Below are 13021 nucleotides of genomic sequence, written 5' to 3' on the forward strand. Positions count from 1 at the left end.
TCATAATGTGTACCTCCACCACAGCCAATTACCTTGTGTCTCAATATGGCTGACTTGTTGTTCATTCACTCCCCCCACAGCCAATTACCTGATGTCTCAATATGGCTGACTTGTTGTTCATTCACTCCCCCCACAGTTGTCCTCAAAAGTAAACTTTCCCCTTAGTTCTCTCTTTCTCTTTCTCTTTCCGTGGCTCAGCATCGAAGTTGCTAATATAGAGACAAGGTTCATAAACGTAGAGGTACAACTAATCACTTTGTTTCCAAACAAAACCAATAGGGCCAAATCTTACAGGAAGAAAAGTTTCCTTCATAAACTTTCTACCATTTGCTATGGTTTTGATAGAAATTCCTTCTTTTTACTTCTTTTCTTGGCTCTTCCTGTCTCTCCCATCTCCTTACAATTCCAACTTGGGCTAAACTCAACGGCACTATCTACTATATTCTCACCCAAACAAAAACTATAAACAAGTGAGTATATTTTTATCTTGCGTTGGTCAACGCGGAAATGAAATCCTTGTTCAACTCTCTTTTCTTTTCCTTGTTCAACTCTCTTTTCTTTTCCATTTTTTCAGCATCATTCTCTAGCCATTCTCAGTTAAAGCAAGATATATTGCAAGGGTGTAGGGTGTAGGGTGTGGAATAGCAGTAAAGTCGTACTTTATGCTTAGTAGTATCCGTCTGCAATAAATCGTAACATGTACTCATCAATATGCCCAATTCCTTTATCATAATCAAAGTCAACATCTCCATCGTTAGTCAAGTCGTCATTATTTGGAACAAATTTTTTTGACGAATCTTTGTTATTTTCTTCGCTAAAGTCCTCATCATCCACTGCAACTTCTTTCAAAGCCGCACCTGCAGCAACTCTATCTTCTTCGTCCTCGGCTTGAGCAAGCGCAGATCCCATTTTTGCATCACCAGAAAAGTCAATAGTTCGATCAGTTATACCTTCTGTAGCCTCTGGTATATTTGGATCATTGACCAAATCACGTACAGAAAATTTCCCGAAATAATCTGTAGTAAACTCTCCCTCTTGTATAACAACGTTATCCAAATGTCGCTTTTGATTAGCTTTTCTAAGAATATTGGATTCGATTGTGTATTCTGAAACAAACCGATAGATGTGCACATCGCGAACTTGACCAATACGATGACATCGATCTTGACATTGCTTGTCCATTGCAGGGTTCCAATCAGAATCATAAAAGATGACTGTATCCGCTCCAGTCAAATTGATACCAAGACCACCTGACCTAGTTGATAAGATAAAAACGGGGATTTTTGAATCTCGATTAAATTTCTCCGTTAGTAACTGTCTATCTTCAATTTTAGTTGCACCATCTAACCTCATGTACCTGTACCCGTGGATGTTTAAGAACTGCTCCAATATATCCAATACTTTTGTCATTTGTGTAAATATCAATGCTCGGTGACCTTCAGCAGTCAAATCTCTAAGAAGAACAGCCAATCGCTGTAGTTTTCCACAATCAAATTGTAACAATGTTTTATCTGGAAATGCAATCGACAATTTCACCTGTGACATGTGAAAAGGATTGGTGATTTTTTGGCTCTCCACTTCTTTTTGTATCAAGTACTGCGTTGACTTGGGTATTAGTTGGTCCTTCATGTCCAAGGCAACTACTGGCGGCGTCACAATTGAAAATTGTTCAATTTCATCAAAAATGCTCTCAACCCTTTTATTGATCGACATACAATACTTCTCAAACGGATCCTCATTGTAGTTTCGTTTTTTCAACGTTAACATTCCAATCAAGGAGTTGCCATACAAAGGTTTCTTGTTACAACGAAAGGAATTGATGTACCGCACTTGCTCCAATTTACTCTTGGTTTCAATCTGCTCTTCAAGCATCAAATTTTGGTAATAGTCAACATAATCTGTGATGGATTTATTTTTATCAACCAATGATTGGGCTAACTGATCTATTTGCTTTTGCAACTGGTTCAGGGATTGCAACCTTGCTGTTGATTCAGAAACAAAGTGATTTAGATTTTCGTTCATAGTGATGTCCAAATTTAACACATTAAAGTCAACAAATTCTTCCTTGTTGTTGAACATACTACGTATCCTTTGACTTGTCGATTGATAGTTACATGAGACTGCTTTCGGCATTGAAAATGAAGTCACTATTGGTCGGACTTCAAATAGATCTGGATGATTACAGACTTTTCTCAATTGCATTAAACAGTTGATAATCGACAAAAAATTTCCTGAAGCTAAAGTCTCCTTTGTCTTTGCTCGCGACATAAAATCATCGTATAAAAACCGTTGTCGCTTGGATAACCGACAGTAAACAATGTGTTCATATTTACCTGGCATTTGTTTTTCAACATCCTTCTTTAAGCGTCGCAATATATATGGACGCAAAACTTGGTGTAATCTGGATACAGTATTTCTCGTCTCTTTGTCCATCTTTTGGGTAGTTTTCTCATTTTCATCTATCAAGTCAGAGTTGGTACTTAACGTTGCTTGCTCTAAAATCTTATCAACTGGTTTACCAAACCATTGCTGGAAATCTTCCAAATTCGCAAATCCGTCTGGCATAGCCAAATTTGTCTTAGAAGATGGCATCAAGAAATAAAGCAAAGACCATAATTCCATTAAGCTATTTTGCAATGGAGTACCAGTAAGAAGCAATCGGTTCTCGGTATTGAAGTTTAGTAGCGCCCTCCATCTAGTTGATCGAAAATTCTTTATGTTGTGAGCCTCATCAAGAATCATATATCTCCATCTGCGCCTTTTGAACGCTTGTTGATCTTGGACTACTAATTGATAAGATGTAATGCAAACATGAAATGCATCTGGCTTGAACCAGCCTTTTCTTTTCTGCGCCCTTTGTTGTGGAGACCCGTAATACGTCATCACTTTAAACCCGGGAGCAAACTTCTTAAATTCCATATCCCAATTTAACATAACTGAGGTGGGAACAATGATAAGGTGTGGTCCCCATATATGGTGCTCGCATGCCAAGTATGACAAAAGTGATATGGTTTGTATCGTTTTTCCCAAACCCATTTCATCTGCTAATATTCCATTCGTGTTATTATTGTAAAGACTAGCCAACCAATTAAGACCTTGCTTTTGATATGGCCTCAAAGTACCCCTGAGCAAGCTAGGTACCGGAACATCTCTAACTTTGGCTCCATTAACTATCTCAACAGCTTCTTCCTCGTCGTCAGAATTGGTTTCATGGGCGCCATTTTCCCTGGTTCTACCATTCAATTGCGCATCCTCTTCATCTGAGAATATCGATTCATCATCACTATCGGCACTTGATGATTCCATCTTGACATCTTGGTCGCTCTCTGAGTTCTCATCATCAAGCTCTGTAAACAAACTCGCTAATCCGCCATTTTGCTGAATTGAAGTGTCCAGATTGGTCAGAGTTTCATCATTCAGTGTCTCATGATCAGAACTATCTTTATTTGAATCTTCCATTTCTTTGTGTATTTTAGAAAATCCATTTGAAATTTCATTCGTAATCGATTCCTCTCCATTCAAAACTTCTGGACTGTGGTTTTCCTTTTTTTCTTCCTCTTTTCCACTGGAAGCGTCATCATTTTCATCATCATCATTACCATCATTACCATCATTACCATCATCATCTTCTTCATCATCATCATCATCATCATCATCATCATCATCACCATCATTATCATCATCATTATCATCATCATCCCTTGACATTTCCGAAGTGGGGTCAACAGAGCTTTCTATATTAGCATATTTTCTTCTTAGTTCCTCGACTGATAGGTTTATATCATCCTCATCTGTTTTTGAGAAACCAAGGCTATTGCGTGTTTGTTCTGTATGCTGCTCATCGTCACTGGTAACAGCATCAGCGGCGGCAGCTGTATGCAACTTCTTCTCCTTCTCCTTCTCCTCCTCCTCCTCCTCCTCCTCCTCCTCCTCATCCTCAGATGAAAAATCAGCAGAGTCATAGCTTCTCGATTGTTCCAGATCACTCGCTATATTCTCGCTCTCTGCTGTAGCTTCTTTTGAAGATGTCAATTGTGCTTCAAGAAGCTGTGTTGAATGCTCTAACATCTGACTCAAATGTTCTCGTCCCTTTATCTTCTTAAGCTCTTCCTCCTTTTCATTTTGTATAATTTGATACACCTTAAATGCTTCATTCCACCTCTTTTTTATAGCTTGCATCATTATGCGACTCATCTTTTTCAAATTCATGTCCCTTTCTCTATTGAGACGATCTTTTTCACCTTTTTTCTTCTTAAAATGTTGATCAACTATCAATGCTACTTTTCGGGATCTATTTATATGTTGTCTTCTCATCTGTTGGTGGATTCTGGAAAAAGTCATACCTTGAGCTAGCAAATGATCCTGGTGGGTCATGTTATTGGCTGATCCTTGCAACTTGGGGAAAACTGAGGTTGTATCTCTAAACGGATCGCTGAGCTTGACATTCGAGGTTGGCGGAAGTATTATTTTGCGTCTTTCGATTTTATTTTCGTTAAACTCTAATGTGTTCTCGACATTAATCTTTTGGTAAATTTTTCGAAACATTGCTTGCTGTTGACGGTTGATTTTATCGTATTCGATTTTCGAGTAGCCATACTCCAAAAAAGTTGTTTCATCGATAATTGGGGTCTTAAAATTGTTGTTTAAAAATTCATCAAGCTTTTTCGCTACTGCAGACGCAACATCCAAACCATCTTTGGTCCAGGTGATTTGAATCGGTAGAGGACTGAATTTCACTACTTCGCTTTCAGCTTGTCTAGAATCTATTAGTCCTGGATTCTGCATTTCCTCTTGCGATTCAGGTTTAAACCCAGGAATATGTGTTGGATGCGTTATCAATAGACTAGGCACACTATATGAAATTCGTTTTATCCTTTTATTGAACGAGCCACCAATTTTATGATCAATAGCATTTCGACTTTTGTTCCCACTCTCATCCAAAGTCTCGTTGGTTCCTAAAGTATTTAGGTCTACATCTTTATCCTCTTTTGCTTTGTCCTCTTTCTCTTCATCTTTATCCTCTTTTTCTTCATCTTTATCCTCTTTTTCTTCATCCTCTTTTTCTTCATCTTCATTCTGTTTCTTTTCTTCTTTTTCTTTATCCTGTTTCTTTTCTTCATCATCATCTTTGCTGCTCCACTGTAAACCAAGTCTCTTCACTGGTTTTGCTTTTGGTTTCACAATCTTTTTACCTTGTTGTTTTGGAATATCTGTTTGAATCAAAAACTTTTCTCTTTCCATTTGACAATGCTTTTCATAAACTTGTTTTCGAAATGGAAAATGGGCATCTAGTAGCTCTTCTCTCTCCGCTAGCCTCTTTTTTTGAAATCGAAACGGCAAACTTTTCAACTCCTTGTCATTTTCAATCTCTTGACTCCATTTCAACTTGTAATCTCCATTTTCACAAAACTCCGAAAACGCCATTGGCACTAGTTTATTGCAACTTTTTGAAAAGTCGCTTGGTTTCCAGTCAACTAAGCTTCGGTACTCTTGTAGCTGGTAAAGTTCATTAACCGCTTCGGAAAATTCCGTCATTATAATAGCTAGTCGATCTTGTTGCGTCTTGCTCGATATTTTCCTTTTTTTACAAGGCGCTTCTATTTCTTGCCTGCCTCTACAAACACCATGAGACCGCAATTCATTGGCACTGAGTCTAGCCAGCGCCCTTATTCGACGCCCATTATTATTAACCATAGGCATCTTGTTGTTCTTTGTCTATCCCAGGATACTATACCTCTGCTCACCAATATATATATCCACCAATAAACAATCTATATCACCTCTTGGTTATTCAACAAGAAACAAACTTTGAAAATGGCACTGAAATTTTTCATTTTAACAAAAAAAAAATTCACCAAAAGCAAAAATTGAAGAGCCATCGAAGAAGAAGGTAAGTTAAAGAGGCAGATATGGGGGAAGAGCAAGATCAAGGGCGATGTAGTCAAGTTGAGAGAGTTGAGAAAGAGTAGGGCTTTGTTGTAGATGTCAGTTTGAAGCATTTCTCTTTTGGCACTTGAGTGCTAGAGCTGTTGAAGAAGGTGTGTTGAAGAGCCATTGAAGAAGAAGGTGGAATGAAGAGGCAGATACAGGGGAAGAGCAAGATCAAGGGCGATGTAGTCAAGTTGAGAGAGTTGAGAAAGAGTAGGGCTTTGTTGTAGATGTCAGTTTCAAGTATTTCTCTTTTTTGCAGTTTTTAGTGAAAGCATGCAGATAATAGTAGAACCAAGTTAGTGTCGAAAGGAGTCAATGTGCTCCACTATCTCGCTCTGCTCGATAGTGTCGATAGTGTCGATAGGGTCAATTAATGTAGTTTCCATTTGCGCTTATATAAGTTTTTCTATTCAATTCGACATCTGAGTCCTCCGGCAAAATGCCGCATTCAGCTTCTGCAGTGAGATCCGGTTTGACTTGGTAAAGATGAGCTGTTTCCTCTGACGTAGCACCCAAGGCGTCTGCCATACCGTTATATGGAAACGATCTAATCATTGCTGGTTTTTCAGGGTTCAATTGGAAAAACGTAATGATACCAGCAACAGCAAAGATTGCGCCAAAAAATATGACATTCTGCTTCAAAGCAGTTGAATCTGAAACAAAGTTAAAATAATCAGGAGACCAAATGTCTAGCATATCTTCGTCCATATTCACTGGATCGTTAAAATTCCTTCTATTTTGCTGATCATCATACTTCAAGTAGGGATCTTTCGATTGCGCCAATACAGGCTTGGGGTTGATATAATCCCCATATTCAGGATGTTCGGGATCTGGTAACACTATAGTCTTGCCAGTAGTGTGGTCGAAAATTGTAGCCTTTGCTGAATAAGCTCTCGTTCCATATACGCTCCTCAATTGAGCAAAAACGGGCACTTGCACAGGCTTATGTGCCACTAAAGAAATAGATAGCCTCGATGACCTTAAACCAAGCCTTGATATCATCTTCAATCCTCTAGAATCTTATCTTCAAACCTCTAGAATCTAAACCCTAAAGCCTAAGAAATTGCTTCTCTATGGGGGTTCAATCAATGATTGGGTTTTTTTTTCTCTCTCTCTCTGTGGTTCAATTTTTCACTTCAGCCAATAAAATTTATTGTGATTACGAAAATATTGGCAAGAGAAGATCTCTTTGGATATAAGATGGTACAGAGGTAGAGGTTTGATTAAGGAGTATGATGAAGAAGCCTGTTTTCAATAGAGGCAACTTTGTCGGGGAAAAACGCTCTTTTTCAAAAGTGAGTTTCTCATCTATGCATTTAATATACAAACTTTTATCAACCAGTAGATGTTGAGATTCCCCACCACACGATTGAGTGGAACTTCTCTTATTCCCTATTCATCCAATGTTTTCTCTTCTTCTTGAGCCAATTCCCTATTCATCAAGGGGTTTTCTCTTTTGTGTTTCTCCAAATTTTATTGATTTTAAAGGCGAGCTTTCACTATTGGCATACTGCAAAAACCCAGCATTTCCTTCTAAATTAACACCAACATACTTGGCTACATAGGCGATACCCAAAAACACCGGCACAAAGGCAAACAAGACACTAGAGTTGTAAATATTCCAGTATTCGTGAACCTGTGGTGGGTTCAAATTGAAATTGAACTTATTGCTAAAAGCCTCGGCTCCAGCAAATTTCCTCGTTGTGCCATGTAGACACCGTTTCGATATTATTCCCGTAGATAACTTTCTAAACATTGTAGTAGCCTGATTCAACACTGATTTTAAAGGAGATGGGGGGGGGGGGAGGGGAGAGATTGGTATTGAATAAAGATTGAATAATTTGAACAAAATCTCACTTTTTTATGTCGTCAATGTCGTAAAAGAGACACGACATTATCGAGCGGAGCGAAATAGTGTCGGTCAATAATGTCGGTGGCAGCTAGTGTGGTCCACTATTGAGCAGAGCTAAACACTATCGAACAATACTTTGTGGCCATACTATTGACACTATCTCGCTCTGCTCGATAGTGTCTATCAATAGTGTCTAGCTCTGCTCAATAGTATCTGCGTTTCTCTCGTCATGTCATTAATGTCGCTTTCACGATTGTAAAACAAGAGGGCAATTGAGTTAGAGCATGCTCCTATCTACTAAAGTGATTACTGCTCAATTGCTGTAGCCAATTGTTGTAGCATTGACACATTGTAGATACTAATGACGCCATGACAAATTAGACACTATCGAGCAGATTGAGCATACTGACTAGCTTTAGAGACTAGACTAGCAAAGCGAGTCTAGCCGAAAGAGAGGAAAAAGGAGAAAGGAGAAAGGAGAGACCTGAGAGCTGAGAGCAGAGCGGAGATACTGCTAGTTGGTGAATATAGGATGAGCACACAATCGATTATAATCAGTAAATCAAATCAGTTAAATTTAACTGATTGAGTTTCATCAGTATATGAAGCTACTCTTTAGACTTGCTACACCACTTTTAATAGTTTTTGGCTTATATATACCATATAGATATGATACTCTGTATTTCCTCCAGAGTGATAGAAAAACACCTCTACTCTTAGACACAGTGTTGTTTTACTATCGAGCAGGGCAAGATAGCGTCAGTGACAGCTAGTATGTTCCACCATCGAGCAGGGCGACCGACACTATCGAGCGAGGCGAGATAGTGGAGAAGCGTTGAATAGTGACATTATCTCGCCCTGCTCGATAGTGTCGGTCGCCCTGCTCGAGAGTGTCACTAGTCAATGCTTCTCCACTATCTCGCTTCGCTCGATAGTGGCGCTTCGCTCTTCAGTAACACTGTTTTTCTTTAAAATGTTGCAAAAAACCAGACCTTTGCAAGCATTCTACAATTCACCCATCAGTCATTGAAATACTCTTATCGGCTATTGTATTACCCCATCAGGTATGGATTTTCTAGGTATACTCAAGATCAAGGCTTTGAATAACTCAAGTATCATCTTTAGTGGTAAAACTCAGAAATCCCTTGAATTTCTGGCTCATTCAACAACTTCACTTCCCATCTTTAATCTGGAGGTTATCAAAATTGGTAGAGGCAAAAATTGTGATATTCGTATTGAGAACCCGTCAGTGTCGCTTCATCATGCTACAATATGGTCAATTCAGTTCGATCCAACTACTTCGCCCATAGTATACATAAACGATAACTCAAGAAATGGTACAGTGTGCAATACCGAAAACATGTTTAAAGGTGAAACAAGAATATTGACCGACGGTGACCATTTGGAAATCAAAACCGCTGCTTTCATTTCCTTTGAAGCTATACCGCTAGTTTTCATTTCTTCTCCTCACGAACAAATAGTCACAAAGTTGAAAGATTGGCAAATTACAAATACAAAAATAGGTTCTGGTTCCTTTGGTTCAGTCTACGTTGCCAAATTCACAAAGAGAAAATCACCACCATTTGCCGTAAAGATCATTCCTAAAAGGCAAACTGGAAAATTCGAATACGATGATATACACTTTCGAGAGGTGCATCTTTTAAGTAAAGCATCTCACGTATGTTGCACTCGACGTTTTTATTTTATTTTATTTTTTTTTTTTTGGTTCCTTTCGCAGCCAAATTTATTAACAATGGTTCCTTTTATTTTAGCCAAACATTATCAAAGTATATGAAGCTATTGCTGATGAAAACTCGATATATATCTTCCAAGATCTTATATGCGGGGGTGACTTGTTTTCCTACCTTGTTCATGAAAATTATCTCAGGGCTATTCCAGAAAAAGAAACAATTTTTATTGTATTTCAACTAATGAAAGCACTTCAATTTTTACATAAATCTTTACACATTGTCCATCGAGATTTAAAATTGGACAATATATTGATGCAACTCCCATTACCAAAGTCTAAGATATTCATATGCGACTTTGGCATTGCAAAGCTAATGACACAGACACGTACAAATACCTGTGTTGGAACGATCGAGTACAGCGCTCCAGAAGTGTTCAAGTGTGACTTAAGGGGGAAAGCAGTAACCCCATATAGCTTCAAATGTGATGCATGGTCCCTCGGAATAATTACCCATATACTTTTGTCGGGAATCTCACCTTTTTACTCACAACTGAAGGAATCCATTTTGAGAGCTAGTAGAGAAGGTATACTCAACTTCAATAAAAAACAGTTTCTCAAAGTGTCAAAGCCGGCAAAGGGTTTCATTTCCGCTTTGTTGAAAGTAAACGCAAGCGATAGGTTGGATATCGATGGCTGCTTTGAACATGAATGGATTAAAAATAATAGACCAAAATTGGAAAGCTTTTATCGCGAAAAAATATCCCATTAACAAAAGTGAAAAAAAACCTACTGCTACTGTTACTGCTACTACTGCTACTACTACTACTACTACTACTGCTACTGCTACCAGAAAAAGGTTGTACCCGAAGCAATAGTTATAATAGCAAAAGATGTACCCGTCAGGTCCTCAGGGGTCATATAGAGCCCGTTCCAGGGGGTACGATGGACAGCGACCGAGTGGCGGCTATTCCAACAAGTACGATACCCGCAAATCTTACCATTTACAGAAAAATCACAACTTCAGCAATAGAAACTATACCACTACTAATACCAATACTAATGCTGCCTACAACCCGTCTGGATCCTCGTCATCTTTGACATATCGCTCTAGACAGGACTTGTATCAGCAGCAGAACGTATCAAGGCTGCTGTATGACCAGCAGTATCAAATGTGGATGGGAGATTTGGATCCCAACTGGACAGAACAAATTATTGGAGATATGTGGAGTACTTTGGTGGGCCCTCCTAGTTCTGTTAAAATAATGCGAGACAGAATAAACCCGCTGAAACCTTCTTATGCCTTTGTCACTTTTAACTCCCGAGAGGCGCTCGACTTGGCAGTACAAAGGAACGGTCAATTGGTACCCAACTCCCAGCAAAGATTCAAGCTAAATTTTGCCACTAGCAAAAACAACGTCAATACAAATTTCAGTTCCAATACCGGTACCAACAGCAATACCGGTGAGTATTCCTTGTTTATTGGAGACTTGGCACCTGAGGTAACAGAAGCTGTATTGTTTTCCAAATTCGATTCAAAGTATCCAAAACAAATCAGAAATGCAAGAGTTATTATAGATCCGACAACTAAAAAGGGAAGAGGATTCGGGTTTGTTAAGTTTTTTGCCGCTGATGTGATGAACAAAGCGTTGACAGAAATGCAGGGGCAAATGATTGGCTCGAAGGCTATCAGAGTTGGGATTGCCGCGGGATCTGAAGTGACACATCCTGTAAGTTCAGAAGCTAGAAATGAATATCAGCGTATCCATATTCCTCAAAGTTATCCCGATATCAATCCAAATACTGATGAAAACAACACTACGATAAAGATAACGGGGTTGTCTTCTAAGTTTACAGAGAAGGAGCTAGAACAATACTTTATCTGCTTTGGCGATATTGTTTACTGTCGGCTTTCTAATGATTTGCGAACAGCACACATTAAGTTTCTTCTCCGTTCATCAGCAAATGCTGCTATGACACACTTGAATGGTATGACTATAAATGAATGTCGTGTTAAATTAAACTGGGGAAATAGTACACAAGTTGAAGGAGGCCCAATAAATTTTGAGGCAAACACCAATGTTGCTTATGAAAAGAGCGAACCAATACCTTTAGTATATTTTTCACGAGATTACCCAGCTCAGAGATTGGACCAGTTAGATGAAGAGCAAATTAGTGAGTTTATTCATAGAAAGGATAGCAGCCAAGTGTCAGCGACTAGGCAAATCAATGCTCTATACCTAGATAAAAAATTAGCACGCGAGGCACTTTTATCATGATATTATTTTCAATGTGCATTGCAAAGAAGAGGAAAAGAAACAAACAAACATGTTAAATTGCTAGTTAAAATAAGGGCAAAATTTGTGGGAGTTTGTAATTGCCTTACGAAGAAAACGAAGCAGGAGTATTTGGTCCAACATAGGATTAAAGTACACACATATGTAAAGTTCCCATTATTGTAGTTGATATCTTGGCTAAATAGAAAGTAACTAACAAAACAAAAAATGAAATATTGAGAGAAAGGCCGTGTTATGTAGCAATAGTTGATAAAGTTGTGCTCAACTACATATACCCATTCTTTACAGACACGCAGATTTGGTTTCATCATCTGTTTTTAAAGGGCAATCTTGCAAATGGTCATCTTGCGACTCCAAATAATAACAACAATACCAACAATAACGATGGATATCTCTTAGATACTTATCCAAGCTGTCATTACGGGCCCTTGTGTATCTACAAAAATTTGCAAATGTTTTCTTTGACTTGCTATGACTGGGATTTTTTAGTGACTTGTAGAACTCGGCATAAGGTCGCCATAGAGGATTGATATTGTTCAAGTCTCCGTGATCAAGAAACTCTTCAAATTCGCCACTAAGCTCAAAGCACAACTTCATTTTATTAGAAATATCTAGTAAATTAGCATTTTTCTTTGCCAAGTTGATCCTTTCCATTTTCCGCTCTTCAATATCCCAATCGGCAAGATCAGCCATGCCCACGTGCATACCTAGCCCTCGTCGCCGGTAGCCGGATAGTTGATCAACTCCCAATGGTTCTTTTAGTGCATTTGAATTTGAATGCAATCCTAAAGAATCACCAACTGTAAAGCCAAATTTGCGCATTATTTTGAATCCTATGGAGTGAGGGCTTGTTTCAAACAAGGATTTATCCATACAGTTTGCTTCAATGTCTTCATCATTACCGCTGCCCAAGATCTCATACTCATCATAGCTATTATAGTCTTTATAGTCTTCTTTCTCCTCGACTTGAAATGAGCACCTATGTAAATGCTCTGAAACTTGTTCCAAACAACTCGTCGAAACGGGGGTAAACGGCTTCTTCTTGAAAGCGACACTTTTCTTCAAGTTGCAATCCTCATCATCACTATCAGATTCATCAAAGGGGTTAGTCTCTTTGATAACCATAGAATAAGAGATACTCAATGGCCTTTATCCTGTAGACGGAAAATGGAAAATGGAAAATGGAAAAATGGAAAAAGGAAAAAATGGAAAAAGGAAAAAATACGTGAAGAGTAATTTTTCACAAAAGGTAAC

The 13021-nt window shown here is 38.5% G+C and overlaps 6 protein-coding genes across 6 annotated transcripts; 2 read left to right on the forward strand and 4 right to left on the reverse strand. All coding sequences in view use genetic code 12, as the record gives it.

Annotated features, from left to right (window-relative positions):
- Positions 1–666: 666 nt before the first annotated feature.
- On the reverse strand, positions 667–5700 carry SWR1 (chromatin-remodeling protein; the record flags this gene model as incomplete). Its single annotated transcript, XM_049325103.1, has 1 exon — positions 667–5700. The coding sequence occupies one exon, from the start codon at positions 5698–5700 to the stop codon at positions 667–669; it is 5034 nt and encodes a 1677-aa protein (XP_049179202.1).
- A 597-nt stretch (positions 5701–6297) lies between these two features.
- KGF56_003740 (uncharacterized protein) lies at positions 6298–6933 on the reverse strand (the record flags this gene model as incomplete). The annotated part of the gene is made up of 1 exon (XM_049325104.1): positions 6298–6933. The coding sequence occupies one exon, from the start codon at positions 6931–6933 to the stop codon at positions 6298–6300; it is 636 nt and encodes a 211-aa protein (XP_049179203.1).
- A 430-nt stretch (positions 6934–7363) lies between these two features.
- Positions 7364–7687, reverse strand: KGF56_003741 (uncharacterized protein; the record flags this gene model as incomplete). The annotated part of the gene is made up of 1 exon (XM_049325105.1): positions 7364–7687. One exon carries the CDS (start codon positions 7685–7687, stop codon positions 7364–7366), a length of 324 nt encoding a protein of 107 aa, XP_049179204.1.
- Positions 7688–8849: 1162 nt separating this feature from the next.
- KGF56_003742 (serine/threonine protein kinase) lies at positions 8850–10242 on the forward strand (the record flags this gene model as incomplete). Its single annotated transcript, XM_049325106.1, has 2 exons — positions 8850–9461; positions 9556–10242. 2 exons carry the CDS (start codon positions 8850–8852, stop codon positions 10240–10242), a joined length of 1299 nt encoding a protein of 432 aa, XP_049179205.1.
- Positions 10243–10363: 121 nt separating this feature from the next.
- KGF56_003743 (uncharacterized protein) lies at positions 10364–11749 on the forward strand (the record flags this gene model as incomplete). The annotated part of the gene is made up of 1 exon (XM_049325107.1): positions 10364–11749. One exon carries the CDS (start codon positions 10364–10366, stop codon positions 11747–11749), a length of 1386 nt encoding a protein of 461 aa, XP_049179206.1.
- Positions 11750–12049: 300 nt separating this feature from the next.
- On the reverse strand, positions 12050–12892 carry KGF56_003744 (uncharacterized protein; the record flags this gene model as incomplete). The annotated part of the gene is made up of 1 exon (XM_049325109.1): positions 12050–12892. The coding sequence occupies one exon, from the start codon at positions 12890–12892 to the stop codon at positions 12050–12052; it is 843 nt and encodes a 280-aa protein (XP_049179207.1).
- Positions 12893–13021: the final 129 nt, after the last annotated feature.

The sequence above is a fragment of the Candida oxycetoniae genome (assembly GCF_023343755.2).
Source record: "Candida oxycetoniae strain CBS 10844 chromosome Unknown scaffold39, whole genome shotgun sequence".
Lineage (NCBI taxonomy): Eukaryota > Fungi > Ascomycota > Pichiomycetes > Serinales > Debaryomycetaceae > Lodderomyces > Lodderomyces oxycetoniae.